We start from the raw sequence: 21,412 nt of genomic DNA on the forward strand, positions 1-21,412 counted from the left end.
AACGCGAGTGGACAGGGGAATCGTATACAGAGGGCCGGGACGAGTTCGGTCGGAGCTACTAAAGGCTAGATGAGTTGCCGGGAACTTTTAAATTAGCCGATACCCCAGAGTTTTGGATGCGGTACTTCAGACAAAAACTGGCAGACTTCGAGTTGCTTCGGAGCCGGTCGCTTCAATATCCGCGCGTGTTATACTCCCTCGTTTCTCCGACAGATCGATAAATATCAATTATAGAGGGACAGATGAACGGAAGAACGGATCAAAGCGGCTCAGGTATTAAAAAGCAAGACTATAACAGGTCCCGATTTCATCGGAAGAGATGGTGGAGTAAGAGATGGTGGTGAGAAGGAGGGTGAGATGATACCGAATCGATCGCGTGCACCCAAATAATCGAGCTGGAATTTCACGTGTAAGTATCGGTTCGAATGATAAATAAGGGTTTGCTGGGCGTTCGTTCGATCTCTTTAGCCGGTCGCCCTTCGCGATCTACGTGCTTCACGAAAGTAGCGTTTATCGGAAATAAATGGTTGGAGGAGAGCAGCGAGGGTATATCGCATCGAGTTCTCGATTCGACGGAATGTTCCGTGGATAGACTCCGTATTATATCACGGATTTACATATCTCTCGCGAATAATACGCGGTTCCGTGGCTAGATGCATATTTTTGTTGAAAAAGCTGCCGGTTAAGGTGATAAAATAGCTGCAGTGATATACGAGCATTATAAGAGGCAGGTATGCGCCGGTAATGGGTCAGAAATCATGAAGAGAGAGAAAGAGAGAGAGAGAGAGAGAGAGAGAGAGAGAGAGAGAGATGAAGAAGCTTGGTGCGTCTATCGGTCGGCGGAAATTCTCGTTGTGAAAACAGGCATCGCAAGTATACCGATAGCCGATTCGAGCCAGCTTACGTTCGCCGTTTCATTGTTATTCACGATACCGTACCATACTGGAATCGCAATTTAATCAGGCCCGACGCAACATCGCCGCGACACTTAAAATTGCAAGTCTGATCTCCGATGGAAGCTAGCTTAGATTAACTCCGCGTCATTGTTATTCACGGCGCTTGTCGATCTAGATTGCGTTTTAACCGTCTCGTTCTTTTTGATTTCTCTGCCGTTCCTTCGTACGTTTCGATAGAGGAAAAAGGGACGGCGAGGGGAGAATAGAGAAAAGGAAACTGTAGCTTGGAATTTAGTCTTTACCTTGGAAAATTTCATCTCTGCTCGCAACTCGTCAGGTTTTCTTTGCGCCAATCGAAGATCGGCTTCCAAAGATTTTTCAAACAGACGGAATAGGCAATACGGTCAGGACGATAGAGCTTGGCCAGTTAATTCGTAAGCTCGGCCGCGAGGTCGTTTGCACGAGTGCTTAGGGGCGAGAGCTAGGTCGTAGCGTGGTTGCGTGGCTGCGGAAAGGGAGAAGGACTAGATGGTCTGGCTCTACCTCCGGTCTGGGTTAGGTCTGGCAATGGCTTCGGTACGCCCCTGGCGTTGACTTTAACTGCCGGACTATATCCGAACTCCCACCAAAACCGAGGCTCCCTTAAAACGACGACAACAGCCGCGCTATCTGCGCGGCAGGGGGTACTAAAGTGCGGATTTTAATCCGCGGATACCGGACGATATCTTGCAGGATTAAGACCGGTCCGCTGCTACTCGCCCACATCTAACAAGTTTACCGTTGGTTCGAACTCTACTTAAGGCAAATACCAGCCGTTGGGACTCGAGATCCTTGCCGGAGTTCCTTCTTCGACCGGTCCCTTTATTCAACCTCGCACCCCGTTCCCAGCCCAGTCCACCCGCGCCCACCCTTCGGCTTCTCTTCATTTCATCGCCGTGCGGCGCCGCGTCGCCTTAATTCAGGGCCTCTTGATTTAGGATTATCGAGGAAACGTCTATAAGCTCGACTTACTGTCTAGCGTCCCTTTAGCGACTATATGGCAGAAAATATATCGTAGTTCCATCACGCAATCGTCCAGCCGGTCGATCAAGTGAATTTCATAATCTACGTTGAGTCAATGAAGAATAAAACGTCTCGCGTTACGGTCACTTACCCCGTAAATGTCCAGCGCAGCGTGGTATCGGTGTTTGTAACGCAGCGAGATTAGAGAACAAGTGTCGGAGAACAAGAGAGGAGAACTAAAGTTCGAGAATTCAGGTTGCTGGAATTCCGTGAGATGATGGAAAAAGCAATCAAAGACCGACTCTGCTCTGATATCACAGCGAAATCTCGTAATATTTTTAATGGACAAAGCTCGGCAAATATATGGCGACGCGACCCGATGCCGATACGAGAAAATTTAACTCGTTTTGGAAGTGGTAGCGACGTAACGGCGCGGCACATCCCGTGCTCCGCTCTCGAATAATTTTTAATATCTTTTATGGCGCTGCGAGTTCCGGTTTCACGGGTAGGATTGAAAAATAAATATTCCCCGCACTCGGCCAATACGACACGGATAGATTACGATCCCGCGACATTATTCGCACACCCCTGGGAAATAGGCAAAGTGCATCGCGCTCGATGACTCGAAAGTCAGAGTTCTCTCCGTTTCCCGAAGATAATTATTATTCGAGTAAAGTGGCTTATTGCGTTGCCCCGTGTGTCGTTGGTCTGGAAACGTGAAATATCGCACACGCGCGCTTCCACGTTCGCGTTGAAAGCGGATTTCGATTTCGCCGTTCCAATTTCCAAAATTAACCAACTCTTGCGTGCGGTAATTGGAGAGCGAATCGAAAGAAGAAGCCTTTCGTTTGAAGAGGAGCCGCTCCCGTTCGCCTTGACCTTCCTTTAATCGGTTCTTCGTGTTCGCAGATCGTCTCAAAGGGATTCGTTTGGAGACGCGCTACGGTGAAAAGGGAATCAAGGAAGAAAGGATGAGGAGAAGAGCAGGTGGACGGGGACTGACGTAGCGTTCGATTCGAGAACTTCGATAAACGAGAATGCTGCTCTGAAACTTGTAATACGTCCACTTTCTCTCTCTCTCTCTCTTTCTCTGTAATCATCGAGGGAAAATATTTAAAGGAAGAAACCTTGCCGATAAAGTGGAAAAATGATTTTCCGAGAAACGAGTTTACCTCGTAAAGTGGATCTTTCTACGTTAGGATACACTTAGTATATAGCGGAAGACGAAGGGGAAGTGGAAAGTTGGTGTCGAGTATTGGGAAGAGAGATATGTAGGTAGAAATAAGGGAAGGAAAACCTCACCTTTACGTGCGTATACACCCTCGAAGTAGGACCCTCGATTCTTTCCGGGCACGAAGTCAAGTAATTGGCAATAAATCCAGCAAGCGGGCTGAGTCGTAAAATTTTCTCACCGCTATTGCCATAAATTATAGATAACACGGAATACCGTGGAGGAAGTTAGGCTTAGTTGTAAATCGCGTATAATAGAGCGGTTGAGAGAATGCTATGGATGCGCTAGGACGAGACGAGCCATGGTTAAACGCTAACAATCTCACTATACGTTACGTCTTTTGAAATAACCATGAGCTTAATCTTCTTTCATATCGAGGATCGTCGATCATCGGATAACGACGGAAGATCGGTCGATGCGTCGGGCTAATTTTTTCATTTCTCTGCTAGATTAATGTAAGTTTCATTTACGGGAAATTCTCGCCTCGACTCGGGTCAATTACAGTTGATCGCTGGTGGCGCAGCGGAAAAATATTTATTGTTCACTACGAGAAAGATAAAGCTCGCGTACGTATTAACGCGTGTCTCGTGTAATTAACGCGCAGCGTCCACGACCACGTCAGGTTTCTCGTTTCAAACGATCGTGTTTCGCCTCGAGATGGACCAATGAAAATCAACGTCGAACCGAGCACGCATTTAACGCTGTATACGTGTTTTTATGGCGTTGTTGCGTCGCGAGACCGAGTTCTTTTCACCGTGAAACCGGAAGAAGAATCGCGAGAAGACGCGTGATTTCCGCTCTCGAATTTCCAACTGGTTCGTTTCTCTCGGTTTTATTCGCTCCTCTACAGAGATTAAATACTGTCCAGGCGGTATCACGCGAAAGGCAAATGCGGTTTCGCCGTTCCTCTGAGATCACGCTATCCTATAAAGAAGAACAACCAGCGCGGAACGCGAATAAAGCTACCGATTATTCAACTGCGCGATAACGTTTTTTTTCTCCTTTTCTGGCCAACTGGTAAAGTTTCTCCGATTCTCATTGCGAAATCGGCCGCAAAAAGGCTGCCCCGACAAAAATCGATATCGAATTCCGAAATGTTCAAACAGAATGCCTATACAGATATCGTGAATAAGCTGGCAATAAAACGTGAGCTCGGCAAATTTTTTACGACGCTCAAAAGATCCAGGCTATGCGACGTTTCGTTTGAATAATCGGATCTATCGTGGTATCGTATCGGTCCCGTGATGGTCTTTTCCGCGTAAATAACCTACATTGCCGATTCTCCGCGATCCTGCAACGTAGCGGGGGTCAAAGGGAGCGAGGCAAAGTCGGGCCGCGCGCATTAACATTTAATCGGTAAAGTATACCAGGGCGTAATTTCGCATTGACGGCTAGCGTTCCCGACCCCCGGCTTTTCGATTGAATTGCAAATCTTTGCGGGCATGCCGCGAGGACAGAAATGGTGGCAGAAACTTATCGCGCGCCTCGGCGACCCTCGGGCTGGTTAAGAAGCGAGATAGCGCGAGATCGAGGCTCGAGAATCGTGGGGAAAGGACGAGCGAGAGGCGTAGAGAAACGAGACGCGGCGAAAGTTTCTCCCTGAAATCGAACAAACATCGGGATCGCCAAAATTTCAATGGTTGCCTTTTTGTGTGCAGACGGAGACGATATCGGTAACCGATACACTGTCCTGGCTTCAAGTATAAATTTCAGACGCTCTAACGATCTAGTAGAAAAACGAAAAAAAAAAAAAGAACAGGAAGAGATGAATATTTCATTGAAAATAGAATCACCGAGAGGCAGACGATCTTCTTTTCCCTGTTTAAGGATGATTTACAATTAAATGAAAATTCTAGGCTTGTTGTCCGGGATCGGGATCGTTTGCAGGGGTTTCGCTAGCGTATTGTTAAGGATAAGCCGATCTTCTCGATATTCAATTTATACGCCGCAATGCGTATGATCGATGCGCAGCGTCGATGCAATTCCCATCGAATCTGCATACGGCAGTATTGCTGGCTTCGAATTTCGATGTATTCATCGAACGTCGGGATCGACGATGAGTATTGAATCGTCATCGTATACCTCTGTATTTGTACCGTAGTTATCCAGTTTACGATATATATCTGACGCGAAACGGTTTTCGTATCTTTACTGTGATTCGACGGTACCGTGATTATTTATTTGCAGGGAAGAATGGGCGAGAAGTGGCGGAAGGTGGGCGAGAATCATGCAAAAATCTTCGTTCGATGGAACGTAACCGCATTTAATCGGGGTGAATGACAGGAAAGCGTCTCCTCGTCTGAGAGGAGATTGGGCACGGCGGAAAGGAGGGGAAAGTGGCTGCAGGGCCAGAGGGAAGGAAATAATCTTTTAAGGCAGCCGAAGAAGTTGCCGCAGTTATAAACAGAAATTTAGATCCAGTTGCCAAAGTAAACACCGGAACCTTGGTAGTTTGGTGCTTCCTCTCCCGTTCCACTTCAGAACGCTTGATCCACCGCACCCTCTGCTCCTCGCCTCTATTTTACCACATCCTACTCTCTTCCCGCGTCGCGTTCTTCCGAACATAGAACTTTTCACTTAGCTCCCTTCGTCGATAAAAAGTTGCCTGATCTAATAACTGGCGACACCGGTGACTCCGTCAACTCTTCCTTTTCCCCTACTCACCACTACCATCTCCGTAGCACCGCGCTACGTTCTCTCCATTCTTCATTTCCTTTCAAGGTTTTTCGATCGAACTTCCGCCGACGATCTCACGGCGGATTAAATACCAGTTCGTAGAAACGCACCGGTGATCTTTACACATCTAAAATTCGAAATCCTGCGAGACGGTTCTGCTAAAAAGGTTTGCCTAATGCGAGATACGAGCTCGAGTATTTAACGAATTTCATGTATCTTAGGTTTCGCTGGATCAAGAGGGAGACTTTGGGAAAAGCGGAAATGTTGGTTGGCGGGTTGATGTGTCTACGGATAGAAACTTCTCGACCGCTGACCAAGTCCAAAGTTGTTGCCGTGCCTTCAAGAACGTTTCAACAGTTTGCAGCGGCAGATTAAACACACCCGTTACTTTTGCGTATCGCGCGAATAGTTTGCTGGACTTACCGCCCGTTACACGACACGTCAGAGAAGGTGTATCGCCTTCCTCGTAAGGACCTGCCGTTCCGTTTACTATCCTGCCCCACTGATCCAAAATGGTAGGTTGTTCCGGTGGCACTAAAACAGACAAGGATTCTCGATCAGGCCAAGTCAATTCACTAGCACTTGGAAAATAAGCATAAAACTTTTGACATTCATCGTCACGTTGTCGTAATATCGCTCGAATAACCTATTTCGGACACTGGAAAGTTAGGAGTGGCTCGGCAGCAAGTTTCATAGGAGGTTCTTCGAACGGTATTCGTTCCAACTGTAGTTCCAGTGTGCCGTATCGACTCGTGTGTAGGTATGATCGTTTGCGGATTAAGCGCAACGATATTTTTGGCTGGAATATTCGTTCTCGGAGCAGAGTCGGATAAACCAACCTGGATATTTCTCTCGCTTTTTCGTTATTTTGGAAGTTAGCTGCATACGTCCAACGTATTCGATGCTTTATCAGCGAGGTTACGGCGAGCCACACCTACGTTTATTCCTCTTCCTGGCTTTCTGTCTGCCTTTCCGCTATCACCCTATTTAGCCGATGCATCGTTCGTTGCTTCGCAGAAGCTTATAGCTTTGCCTATATCGAACAACGTCGCTGCAAACGCTTTGACGGATATAATCGTTAACGATTGGAAATGAATTTCGATCAATTGCAAAACACGAAGATCTGTACAATTAATGGAAAGTGTCCGTTTTCATGTGATTTTGATATAACGCGGGAATCACTGGCCGATATCGTATATCGCGTATATCGATGTTACCGCAACGATAAAAATGTACGGGCTGAAGCAACGCCGATTCCTCTAGAATTTCGTTCCGTTTCGTTCGATGTCAACGAGTAAATAAAAAAAAAAGTATTTGGTAACTTGCAAATCGTACATCGTAGGTTTGCCAGAATGCAGCGATACTGTTTTCACGATCGATGCCAAGATCACAGGCCACTCAAAAAATTGCTTTAAGCGGATATAGGAATGGTTATTCGATTCTGTGATGTCGCGACAGAAAAACTAACGCGAAACGATCGAGTCTTGTCGTAAACTGCGACAAATCCGAAATAACGTTACGGTTCTTGCCTAGCGAGCGTTCGATATATATATTCACCTAAGCTTCTTCCACCCGTTTCACACCTCTCTCTCTCTCTCCGCGCTCTCTGCACCGTAAATTTTGATCGAAAAATTGCAAATTAAAATGAAATTTACCGACATCACCTTCTTAACGATACGTTTCATCAAGTTTTCTAGGTATATTTTTCTAATGCCAAGCCTCTTGAAATCAGACAGCTCGCAACTTTTTCGCTCGTAACTCAATTGCTGTCGGATCCAGTCCATTTTAGGCGATCCTTTTTCCAAACCGTTAAAATCCGAGCTTGCAACTTTCCATTTTAATCTTCGGACGGTCTCGATCAAAAATTTCGAAATCGTCGCGATTTAGATTTAACCGTGGAGAGAGATCGTAGTAATATGCGCGAGGTTCCTCGAAATGGAGAATTGCAGGGAAATCGATGAACGGATTGTAAAGCAGCTTAATCAAGCGCTGGGAGATTCGGTAAATTCAATTCCCTGGCAACTCCATCGAAAACTCGTTTCTATGACCGCAATGAAATTTTATCTCTGCTTTGGCCTGCACTGCCTAGGCGCTGGTACGTACGTGTAAAGTATTCACGAGAATTTATGGTCGCTTTTCAATCCATAATTGCCGATATCGATGAAAACAGGGCGCCGTTCATTCTGGCCATGCGTGTCAGCCTGCCAATCGATTGATTGATCACGATTTCGTCCTTCGAACGGATATCGAATTCCAGGTAATCCTCGTTCGATGTCTGGATCGAGATTCTATCGAAAATAAAAATTTCAGATATTTCGAATAGACCGGTCACACGATATAGCAACATTTTCATACATACGTAGACAGGGTGTCGAATTTTCATACAAAGATGAATACATCGAAAGAGAACATTACCGGGATGAGTATTACGTAACAAAATTTACCAGAGAAATTAAGGTTGATCTCCGAGCCAATTAACCGATTCGATCGTACGCCTCATCCGATTAGCGATATGAGAGATATTAAACGTTGCTCAAGAATTCCAGCAATAGATTCGATTCTCTTTCGAAATTGAAAAGGTACTAGACTTGCTCGCGACGCTGTCTGCATCTTTCCATTAACCGAGCAGATAAATTTGCAGACTCAGTTGTCTGAATGTAATGGCGATTTGTAACAGAGATGAAAGAAGAATTCCTGATTCTCGTCGAAACGAATCGAAACTACATAAATAGGTTTGGAGAGCGCGCGAGATCCATAGACTGTAGACGATGATTTAAAGTTTAAACGAAGCGAAGCACGGTTGGTGCGCCTCGCACTCGATAACGGTTGACTTTCAATGCCAATACAGAGAATATCCAGACGTTCGCGGTGCTGGAAGAGATCGTAGCGGGTCGAGTAGCGAGGAGAGCAAAGTGGTGCCGGGAGATGGAGGTTGTAATGGCAATTACCAGTGGTAATCAATGGACCTCGCTCAGACCACGCCGATAATTTCAGGGCTGGCTGGAAAATAGGCACCCCTATGTAGCATAGCTGCGCATATATCTGAGGCTGCCTCGCTTTACGCGTATCCACCGTTACCAGCGATGGTCATCCAATTCTCTCTGTTGCAAGCTGTCGAGCAATTTAGTCGCGCGCAGCTTTCTACCACCTCGAGTGTCGAGTTCAATTTTAAACATCGTCAATGTACATTCTATATTTCCATATGAGAAATTCACTCGCCATGACGCACACGAAAAGTAATAACTGTAGAAGCTTTTAGATAGACGCCAAGTTCAAGATGATTAAATAGAATTAATCGATTAAAACGCATAACGTACGCGTACCTGTACAATCGCCATGGATGTTTTAATTTCGATCGATTCGTATCGGAGATACGATGCTGAAATAACTTGGGGTAGTCGGTACGGTCGGTAGACGTACGAGCAAAAAATGGTTAGTTCGTGTACGAAGGTGGAGAAATTAAGGGACGTTGGAGGTGGTGCACACGCTGGCCGCAATTTTAATCGAGTTAATTACAAACCACTGTGTACACGCACCCAGAGCCTGTGCACGCGTTTATCCGAGATCGTTCTCAGAAACTATCGCCCATCTATCCTAACCGAGGGAAATGTTGGCGAAACGTGGACAATCGGGCGACACCTCTTCCTTTTTCCGGTTAGCGGGGCGCGATTGTTACTTGTAGTTGGGAAATTACGGCGAAAGCTGGATCTCGTAACGAGAGAAGCCAGTGTAACGGGAGAAAATTAGCAACGACGAATGAAACATTTATTTCAGAAGGGTATTGAGTTTCCGAATTCACAAGCGAGGAAATGCAACGCTACGTAGCCGCGCACAAAACGCTCAGCTTTTTATTTCGCCATGGCGGCCGTTCGATTTCGAACAATGCGATTCGCAGGATCGCACGATGGGCTTCAAACTGGAAAGTAAAGTACGTTCTCCCTTTAATTTGCCAAACTTTAATACGTCCGCGAATTTTTATCCGGAACGTTGTACTCGTATTATCCGAATCGGCGAGACGCGACGGATTAAAATATGACGAAAAACTGTCGTTCAAGCCGACTAAACGACGCAACGCGACGACAGCAAGTTGTAATTTCTGTATACGCGCGAAACGTTTCACGGTGTGATAATTAAAAATATTCTGAACGCATTCGGAGGGATTTATTTGGAAATTCGCGTTTGGAAAATTGAATACGATCGAAATAGGAGGGAGCGGCTGTGAGAATATCATGGCGATACGTTGGAACGCGAGTTGGATTTGTTTTGATACTAGTTACGCGATCATGGATATGAGGGATTACCCGTTAAATAGATTCGTCCGATCGAGCTCCGTTATAATAATTCAAAACGTTCGTTACCACGATACTCCCGTATACACGATGTCCAGTGATCTACGGGAATTATAGCTGCTCGATTTAACATCATAATTCTTACATTGTTATGGAAATTTCCTTTAACTCGACTAATTACCGAAACATCGAACCTCTCGTTTCCGCGGTCGATACGCGGCGAATGAATCAGCGAAATAGCGATCGCGCTTGGACGCGTCGACATTGTTCATTGAGATCGACGAACGAGGATGGATCGTTGCGCTGGCAGAATTTCCCGTCGCGTCGCATCGCGTCGCTTCGTATGGAGACGAAAAACCTGCGAATTACACGGCATCGTCTGCGCGCCTAACCGAGAGAAAAGCAATTGCCGCTTACAGAGGAAACGAGGCGTACGCTTGTGTACGCCAACACGCAGTGCGATATAACGTTAAACTCGAACTGTTATAATATATTAGTTGGATCGATGCCTCGCATTACCATACGTTTCACAGTGGATTCGCGTGATGGAAGTCTTCGCGTCAATTGCCAGACCCTATTGAGAGAAATACCGTGGTGCATCGATGGTAGGAGCCACTATTAAGTCAGACAACTGGGAAGCGTGTTAAATTTCAAGGGAATGGTTCCCCAATAGTAATAGCCGAGTGGTGTCAGACGAGCAGAAACATTATCGTAAGTGGCGCGCGCGAGCGAGAGAGAGAGAGAGAGAGAGTCTCGTGGTCGGACAGCACAGCTTTAAGATCCGCCGGAGTAGAAATTGGAGTAGATTCTCTCTCTGGCTCATCGACACGCAGACCTCTCTCGTAGACCTCCGCTCCATTGATCTCCGGCTTTGATCAACCCCGTAAACGGCCCGGTTACCGCTGGGTAGGCTTTTTAAATATTTAAGGACCTATCCAGATTAAATGGACGCCTCGTATTCGTTACGCTCCAATTAATTCTTGGCTGCGACACTTTTTAAATTCTGGCGCCGATCTGTCAAAGTGACTTTTCGGTTTAAAATAATCTAGCGAAAGCCCGTTCGGTCGCGCAGCTAAGAAATCGACGGAAATCGTTGGTCTGATGCGAACGACCCACTGACCTAGCCGAGAATGGAGCAGATTGCTCGCAGTTATCGGGATCCCGACTCGTTTCCCGCAGGCTAGATCGCACCTTCAGATGGCATTCGCAAACGAAATTGCATGTCACGAAAAAATTCGCTTATTATTCCGCTCTCGGATTTTCCGACAACGATATCGCCACATTTTTGCCCCAGATTAATCTTGCTTACTCGCTTCCTTTCGTTTCTGTGTGGCAACTTTCCTACCATTCGATCCGAACGAGATCCATTAGACGGTCGAGATCGATACCCGACTATCAAATACGTATTATCGCTCTTGTATCAATTAAAATGTTTTCTTTTTCATTATTCATCGACGCGGCGAGAACAGTTTACGATTTATGGAATAGACTTCCGCGCATAATAATTACCATTGGCCGCTCGCTCGAACAATTCTTTATTTGCATTTTTATTGTTCTCCAGTATCTGAAAACTCGACCAACAAACAAATGCGCGGTTAAATAAACACTTTAATAAATTCTCCGACGCCCTCGCGCCTCCTCCTCCACTAACGCAAAATATTTTTCCATCTACCGACCGATGCGATAAAGTCTCCAGCTAGGGTTTCGATCAACGTCGTCGGAAGCTTATCTCTCGGTCCTCTAACCTTCGGTCCTCTTTCTCTTCTTATTTTTTGCGGTACCGTTAATCCGCCGCCAGAACAGCTAGCTGGCTGGTGCATTCGATTGAAGAGAATAGCCTAGATTCAACTGCGCATACAAAAGGTAAATTGTTATTGACAAGAATATCATTGTCCATGCCGTGACGTTCCGTATTGGTTAAGGTGACAGCGATTTCCACGCTACAACGAGATAAATCGATACTCGAACAATTACCACCCTTGTAGTACAGACCGTCTAGCGGTTAGGTACGTCGACAGAAGCCACGCCATTCTGCCACGACTTCTACGCTCTGCCTTCTTCCTTCTCTCTACTGCCTCTCTCGTTTCCCTTTTTCGAGTCGAGTATCTCCTCCGCCGTTCGCCGTCTTTCTTCCCAGCTTTTCATCCTTTTTTTCTGTCTGCGGCAATCTTGGATTATCCTCTCGCGCGACGATCTCCAAAGGAACGAGCACGAACACTCCCGGGAAAAGGGGTCCCGGAGACGCGCGGAAATTCTGCCTCCACCGGAGGGAAAATCATTCGCTCTGGTGTATACATACCTCCGCGAATGGATAGATGAAAATACACGAATATCCGTACTCGGTCTGGTCCTACGATTAGCGTATTCCTTTTCACGGGAAATCCACCGCGTTATGGAAGCAACCGGAACAATTAGATTGTAAAATCGTCGCGAGAAATTGTTCGCGGCAATGAATGCGTTTTACGTTAAGTATACTTTAATCTTCAGGGTAACGTAGTATTGCTCGAAAATATACGTATGCACGCGCGATCAAACTTGAGAAAAAAAGGAAGGCTATAAAAGTAGGATGATTCAGGCTGATAACAATTTTTGCGTTTGCCTCTTGATAGCATCGAGAGAACACGTCGCGCGTCACGTTAGACTTTGGTAGTTGGCGTAGATGCAAAGCACGTTAGCGAGAAAAGCGGAAAGTTACAAGTAGCGAAACTTTCGCAGAGTCGGTTGGTCAACTTACGAGTCTTCGTTAACGACATTCTTTCCTCCTCGATTAATAATTACCTTCACGTGGATGTTTGAGCGACGACGTGCTGAAATTTCGCCCTGGCTGACGTTCGGCAAACGTCCATGCCGAAAACTACTCGTCGACGTTGAAATTTTCGAAAAATTCGCTCGACTAACGAAACTCGGTATTTTCGGGATTTTTGTCGGATTTTCCGCGATTTATAACAGTCGAACGAGTCAACGAACCGAACGCCTAGAAAAATTAGCTTCTAATGGATTACATCCTTTGGGAAGCAACGTTCCAGTTAAAAAATCCATCATCTCGCGGGTACTATTAAACCGTCTGAAGATTTTCGTCTTTGAAGGATGTGCTATATATATGCCGGTGTATACATAGTCTGTCACGGCACGACAAGACATAGTACGATACCTCGTTCTTGGATTTCAATAAAAATGTCAAATTTTATTTTCAAATTCGTCGACGGGAACGTCGTCCCATCGTTCATGTTCCTTGTCAGCCTCGAGCTCGTCGTTCTCCGCGAACTAGATCCTCTTTCGTCCCGCTCTCTCTCTCTCTCTCTCTCTTCCTTTTCACTCCCTTTCTCGACGTTAACAGCTCGCAGCCAGCGTCGTTCGAGTCGATAGCGAGAACGTAGTTCTCCATGAGAATTCCAGCTCGAATCCGTCACCACGATGCGACATCGAGTCGTGGTCTACCTCCGACTGTATCATCGGACGACCGATAAAAATAATAAGGAAGATCGTATCGAAAAGGACGTCTGCCGTTTCCTTTCCAATTTGTTTCGTCTGCTCGATATGCCGTCGTTCGATCGTTAATCAAACGGTCCAAGGCGTTTCGATTGAACCGGACCAGCGAAGCGGTGTAACGATGTCCGTTCGGAATATCCGGATGACAAAGCGGATGCGAAGCCCGAAAGAAACATCGTGTACGGAGTTTTCAATGGCAAGAGGTGGACTAGACTGGTTGGTCACGAGGTCGTGAATTAATTTGCACCATCGTCCATTTCATCCTCCCTTGCCGTTGTCGAAAAGTTAAATTCACGAATCGCGCGAACTACACGAGTTTCCACTACCCTCCGAAAATTCAAACGAACTGTTGGTGTACGGCCGTGCCATTCGTTCGTCGAGAGATCGTGGTGCGGTTTTAAAATACTTGACCACGCTCCAATGGAACTCGTCGGAATGACCAACATGCAAGATGTCGCGCTGGACAAACGCGAAAGGTCGTAGATAAAACCGTTTACTTTTGCATTCCGTTGGAAAATGTTGTATAGTTGAGTTACTCGAGGAATAGAAAGTGCCACTGACGAAGGTATTTCGGCTATTGCCGAAATGGCAATGACGACGCAAGATATTCATCCGCGCTATTCTCCGTTTCGTCTCGCAAGCTTCTAGGCGAAGCGGAGGAAAGTACTACGGTCGTGGCTGTCTCTGAAAGGAGCAAAAAGAGACGAGGGAAGACTGGGAGCAAACCGGTAAAAAAAGAAGGAAAGCTGGCTAGTGAGCTGCTTCAGCTTCTAGCTGCTGCCCCGTTCTCATCTTCTTCGCTGTTCCGGACGATTTGAATAAGCCTCGTAAGCCTGAAGCTCCGGGCGAGTTGAAAAGCCGCGCGATGTTTGCCGAATGCCACTTCGTATGCCGGCAACGCAGAACCAGGAACGTTTTTAAGCGCGTGTGAGCATTTTTCATGCGTACCTCGCGTACCGATGTCACGCGACACGTCGTCACAGCATACCTTACCCGTGTTTCTACGGAGAAAAGATCGGAACAAGGAAGCACTGCTTGACCAAACAAGTCGGTACACACCGTCGTCATTTCCTCCTTTTCTTTCCTTTTCTTTCTTTTTTTTTCTTTTTTGGCTGCATGTCAAAACCGAGCGACTACCGAGATTAATTTCTTCGGCGTTGCTTTCGAGAGTTTACGAAAATTCCGTTTTACGCCGTCGGCAAGACCGATGCGAATACAACGAACTTGAAACGCTTCAGCAGGAAGTTTCATTCAATTTGTATATTTCGAATAAGTTCTTAACGCAATCCACAGTTTTTACTTTACCGTTTGTTTCGCAATTAAATCGAAATTTATGAATCTTAATTTCGTCTCCGATTCGAATCGGACGAACAATTTTGTAACTGGTTCAGACGATAAATAAATACGAATCCGACGAGATCCTTTCGCAACATCAACGGTGGTCTTTGTCTCTTCCAGTATCTCACCCCGTAGCCTTCTTCCCGCTCCATCGTCTTCCTTTTTACCTCGATTCGACCTGCTTTCTTGACGATGACCGTTCCATTACTCGGTAGTACGCCAAAAGCTGCTTGTTAAATTTTTACGGCCAGCAGTTTCCTCGAGGACGACTCGCGAACAGCCGTGTTATTCTTTAACATCGTCTAGACGCAAATGAAATATTTATGGCGACGTGTAAATTAAATCGATAACATTAGTTGGCGGAAATGTTTAATATCAGAAGCGTATCGGTCGGGACCGTGTTGCGAAAACGAAAGAAGTTGGTTGTTCGACACGACGCGACGCCACGGGAACAAAAAGGTCTTACGAAGAGCGGGCGGCTAGAAGAGAAAGGAGATCTTGGGGGTGGTAGGTCGTAAGACGAGGAAGAAGAGGTCAACGAACAAAAGGCTTTCTTGTTTGACAGGGTATAAAAGGCAAGATGGCTAGGAATTCTCGATGACTAGGAAGAAGACTCGCGTTGCCTTTCATCTTTCCGCGGCTGCAGCTTACGTCTTTTGGATGCGGACGCGGTCTTAGTAGAGCGCTCGGAACAACGTTGATTAGCCGGAATTCTGTGAAAGAAGAGACGACGTCGACGACGAGGACGATTTCACGGCACAGAGAGGAGAGGTGGATTTTGTCGGGAATTCTGCCATGTCTCGTGCACGCTTCCGCCAATTCGTATATTCTTTTCGACGAGCGATCGTTCCCGTACCGGCAGCCGATAAGTCAAAACGGCGGACGTTTTAATTATAGAGAGGCCGGATATTGCAAGGCACACGGAAACGAAGCTAACGCTACGGATCCTCGTTAATTTCGACTTATTCTTTTCCTCCCATCTGAGCCGCTTTCTTTTACCTTCTTTTCCGACCGAACGAAATGGGATCCGATACGTTCTGCGTTTTTATCGAGACCAGAGATTGAATTATGATCACCGCGTGGTATCGCTGGCCGATTAATCTTCGATTAACGCGCCAAATTCGATCATTAAGGGACGCACTAACAGGTCCGAAAGAATCGTAAAATATGATCGGTCTTTTTCTATCGACGAGAACGTTCCGACGCGGTGCCTGGCTTCGCCGCAGTGTTCCAGAAAAACTAACTTCGACGGTAAAAGTAAATAATTAATATCTCGAAGATAGCCGATTCGCGGAAAATTTGATGCCACGGTTCGTTGTACGATTTCCGGCGAAACAGCTCTATTCTTGGCAGGGTTATTTTCCTCGTGGCAGCGAGACCTCGATCGACCGATTGTTCTTTAATTACAGTGGCGTGCATTCGTGTAAAAGTTCGACTAACTTGGAAGGGCAGAGGCCCGCAGATTTCGATCCAAGTGTTTAATCGTTGGTCGGCAAATAGCTGTCCTTCGATTCCTTGATAACTCGTTAATCGAGACCATACGGCGCCTCGACGTTTCGCGGTCCTTTATCGGCCTGGAATATCCGGAACCGTGAGAAAACGAGTTCGCGTTACCTCCAACTCGACGCTCACCTCTATAAATCACCGCGAATCGCTTAACACGCCATCTTTGCCTCGGCGTTTGACCCCTTCCGAACATAGATGGGATAAAAGCGAGGAAAGAAGGGGCGGTGTGGGAGGGAAGAGAGTTACAGGTGGAAAAACAAGGAAGAATTTTTGCTGACAGGGTGATGGTCGCGATCTACGCGATCTATAGAGGTTTTTCAATTTCGAAAAAGTCCCTCGTTCCCCTCCAGTTTTCGCTGGCGGTGGATGGTGACGCAACAGACATTTCTCGAGAGAAACGTTATCCGACACCATACGTCGTCCGGATAATGCAAAGGGAAGCAAGGGTCGGTAAGAATAATGCGGGTGTTTCCAGAAGTCGCCGACGAGCTAGCGAGCGAGCGAACGAGCAAGCGAGCGAAATGGATTTTCGCGAGTTTCCATGGGATATGGGTTATGGGTCTGCGAAAGGAATGAGAGAGCGGGGATACGGTCGGGAAACGGTTCGGGGATACGAAACGACGGGCGAAAAAGTGGCCGCGATTCGTATAAAGTGATTTTAAGTGAGAGCCAGCTCGCCATTTCTCCCGGCAAAAGTTCGCCCCGCTGAGATATGGCTGCAAATATTAAAATCTGCTGGCCGGTCGTCAGATTTCTAGCTTTGCCTGCGTGCCTCACCCCGTGAATCAGTGGTTGCCATTCCTCTACCAGCCAGACTACGTAACGATTTCTCGTCTCGTTTCCGTTTCCTTTTCAGCGATTTCTCTCTTAGAAAGACGCGACCGATCGCGTCGCGCGCGCTTTATTTCGGCGAGTACGTCTTCAACCGGAAATCGAAGATTACTTGCTAGAAGAAATAATTCTTCGGTTGGCCGAGCGATCGATATACCACAGAGGTAACTTACGCTGTGTCCTCGCCGCGATAAACGTTTCGACGTCTTCTCGTTCGTTTCTTATTTTTCCACGATCGATAGAGATATCGGCGATTCTTGCTTTTGCAGGAAGCGGAAGCGCGTATTGAAAGTCACTGCGAGGAAAGTTGGTGGGCACGTGCGACGATATCGATGGGAGTTGGGGATAGATGTGGCGAAGAGTGCCAGAGGAAGAATGGCCAAGCAGTTTTCACAGTAAGAAACTTGTTAGATCAGACGTATTAGCAGATTCGAAGATATATCGCGTCCCGCTGAAGTGCTGCAATCGCGAACTCCTGCGAACCGCTTTCCGATCGTAATATTCCGAGAACCCCGAGTCAGGAATGAACTCTGATATTTCGGCAAATTACGAATCCGTATTTATTACGACCGAAACAGGATTTTCTCCGGCGTTGTCGCTGTCGCTGTCACCGTTGTTGCGCGAACAACTTTGAACCTCTTCGTAATTAACGAATACTTTGGCTTGCAAATTGCTACACCGACGACGGTAAAATATTTGCGTAGCATTGTTAACGTCGCGACTAAAAAGTTAAAATAGCTTGGAATTCGCGCAGGAAGAAGGACTTTCTCCTTTTTGGGCCAGTACGCTGAAACGCCGACAGGATTGAATCGGAACGTATTTGGTCTTGGATAAGGACGTATTCGAAGTTTGTTGAAAGCACACTTTGAACTTTATATCCGAAGGATTCGTACTTGGAGACATTTACGGGGCAGCTGTAGACTCCTCGCTAAGAATCTTGTTAGACTCGGAACTTTGTAAACGCCTGCATCCGTGCGGATTGTGCTCGACTGTGTCAGCTCTGGTACCTGAGGTTCGTTTGGACCTTCGAAACTCGGCCGTTACCGCGAGAATACGATCAGAATGGGACAGTCCCTTTCCAAGCACGACATCCTATTCTAGTTGATAATTTCAGGATATAAAAGCCATATAGAACCGGACGAGCGACGCGGCGATCAACAAAAAGGCTGATGATTATTGGCGAGCATGGAACAGACGACAGGTTTCGAAGAAGAGTGGATCAGAGGACGGAAGAATTTCGAACGGTAACGTGGCGTTCGAGCGGAGACAGAGTTGGATACGTTCTCGTAGAAGACGGTATCCTCGGTGAAATATTCGTCGACAGCAGTACGGCGAAGAAAATTTTGTGTACTTATTGAGTTATGTACCCGCTCCACGTTCGTCGGATGTATCGGGCCAATTTAGGCGTCTGCAGTCAGATCGCCGCGTAGGAGGGACTGAAACGGGGCCAGAACGGGGCGGAACATGGAAGAGCCGATTTCTACGTCAATATTTGCGAAACATTACGCTACGACGACGTAGCATATATTCGTCAACCGACACACGTACGAATCTCGATGTGCCGGTGCATCCGCGAGCCTCGCCTGCCTTCCGGAACAACTTTCTCTCCAGTCGACGCAACAACGAATCGCGCATTCCGCATTATCGAATCATGAGCTGTGGCTAGAATCCGTCCGATAAAATCTGCATTCCGTCTGGTATTCGTGCGCGATGCGTTCCGACGTTATCGATCGTTCGTGATAATCCTACGATGACCAATCGCTACGAACCAGTTTCTCGATCGACGTTCAACGCCCGTCATTGACGGTTCCGGTTAATCGATCGAAATTTTCTAATCTTGCACCGAGAAATCAATATTCGAACGAGCGATCGATAATGTTCTTTGATCTCGAGATTGGATCATTTTTTCCGTCGATCGAACAGCCTATGTACCTGACTGCGCGATCGATTCTGGACGATCAATAACGGCCATTAATCTTCGGGACATTCATTTAACTGTAGAAGGGTTTCTTCCCCCTCGTTCAATTTCCCACTAATTACATTCGTATTCGAGAGCGGAACTGGTTGTGGCACCGGTTACAGCGGGGAAGCAGTTGCAAGTACGGCCAAACAGGTGGCAATACTCACACTTGGGAGTCACACGGGTCTTCTCGTGGGAAACTAACGTGATTACCGGTCGTTTTTGGCTACCCACGTATGCTTCAAGCAACCGATGCACCGAATGTCGATTCCATTTTGTCGCTGGTCTCCTTCTTTCGATTACGCGACACATCCCTTGCCGACCTAACTGCTCGATAACATCGACTCTGTGGACTATACGGCGAACCACCAGCTATACCGTTTTCACGCGAAACTCTCGCAAATACACCGACTAATTGCACGCTGCTTTTTCTCCTGTTTGCAATTATCTGTTTCTGCAGAATCGGCGCAGCTTAACGAAGCTTTAAGGAAACGAAAGAGTTAGGATCAAGATACAAATTAGGATCAAGATGCGATTAGCCGCAATCTCGTCTATTTAATTCGGCCGGATAACGAGATTTCACGCTCCGAATAGAATTCTTTTTAACTACAACGCGCAAAAGCTTCTCGAAATGGAGCAATCGCTGTTTCTTCGTGAACGTGAAAGCTCTGAAAAGCTCTGCGAGGGATGCCCGTCTTCTATTCTGCCATTCGCATCCACGAGCTCGGCTCGAAATCTGCGAGAGAAAGTTCTTGAGGAACTAGCGTCGCATTGGCGGCGGCGGCCTCCGCCGCGCCAGTACCTTCTACTTGGAATAATTCGCGTAGTTAGCGACCGGCAGTTTATCACACCGCGGGTGACAACACTCGCTCGTTCTAACGCTCTGTTAGCCCGCAAGCCTGTTGTCGGCACACACATAGTTCAGCAAGCCGGAACCAAGATCGCGCGGAGTGCGAAGTAAGCGTCGGCTTGGAAGGAGTCCTCCGAATGCTCCGGAAATCGAGCATGGGCTGCATTCCTGTAAAACTACTTCTCCTAAATATCGGCGTTCCTCGCTGATTCCTCCCCTTTATCACCTGGATGCTGCTTCTTTTCACTTAACCAGTCACGACGTACTATAATAGAGTTAAGAGTACATCCTCCGAGATTCGCGTTCTTTTTCAACAAAGCAATTAAGAAACGACATACTTTATCGAGGTAGCTCCTTTGAAGAAGTTTTCCAGCAACTGGAAATAAATAACGATTCGCTTTTTGTTCGAATTTGCCAACCTTTAAATTTATTCGATTAAAGGCGCACTCGTACGGTCAATCTACATTTTTGAATTGCCCGCATAGGAATTGGATAATTACGTGCCACCAGACAATCATATTTTTTCGACGTTGCTCGTCCTTTTTCAACCGGGCAAAATCATAAAACGGTTTGTAATTTTTCGTAGCTTTTGCCGTGCACGCACGGCTCTTCTTCCAGCTTTAATCTTTTTACCCGAGATAGCAGAGAGTATATTTTCTAGGATTTAAGATGTCTTTTCCTTTATTGCGCAGTTGTAGCTGCAGTTGTTCTAGCGAACGATCGTCGATCTTCCAGGTTTCTGCCTCTCTCTCTCTCTCTCTCTCTGCCTTTTTCTTTCTTTCTGTTTCCCTCTCTTTTCCTCCGCCAGACCACATTACGATCCAGCCAGCACATATTTAAAGTCGTCCAAAAATTTAGAGAGGTCCAAAAATTTTAATCGTATAATCTCGTTGGCTCGTGGAAAATTCTCTCGGATGGCGGTGCAAGTTTTGTACCAAGTATCTCGTCGTAGATTCTCTCGTGTATTCGGAAATTCAAGGTGTTGTTCGGATTTGCTGATAATCTGGTACAACGCGATGGCGAAGCACTTAAACGCCGTAGTCGGACGTTGAATAAATTTGCCGGGAATCCTGTCGCGCCAGCAGCATCTTTCCAATTTCGCCGTGGGAGATGCAGGCTCTGGAGGCAACGGAGAAGTGCGAAGGCCTCGGTGAAAATCGTGGTGCGCGAGAGCGAATTTATGCCGGTCATAAATTCATACGACTTCGCGGACCGTTTTTCCGATCTCGGACCCCGTTTTGCCAGCCCCTTTCTAACTCATCGTCCCTTTACCCTCGGCCCTCGGCCAAACCAACATTCACACCTTTTTACCCTTGTCGCATTCCGTACGAGCTCGCCCATCTT

At 46.7% G+C, this 21,412-nt stretch overlaps 1 protein-coding gene across 7 annotated transcripts in view; it reads right to left on the bottom strand.

Annotated features, from left to right (window-relative positions):
• Positions 1-21,412, bottom strand: part of LOC122567533 (nephrin) — a 253,645-nt gene that overhangs the window by 47,552 nt on the left and 184,681 nt on the right. For all 7 annotated transcript variants that reach the window (XM_043726172.1, XM_043726175.1, XM_043726174.1 and 4 more), the window contains one exon: positions 6,229-6,339. In XM_043726172.1, the coding sequence (XP_043582107.1) occupies positions 6,229-6,339 (111 nt within the window). The remainder of the gene's footprint in view (positions 1-6,228; positions 6,340-21,412) is intronic.

This window comes from Bombus pyrosoma, linkage group LG5 (genome assembly GCF_014825855.1).
Source record: "Bombus pyrosoma isolate SC7728 linkage group LG5, ASM1482585v1, whole genome shotgun sequence".
NCBI lineage: Eukaryota > Metazoa > Arthropoda > Insecta > Hymenoptera > Apidae > Bombus > Bombus pyrosoma.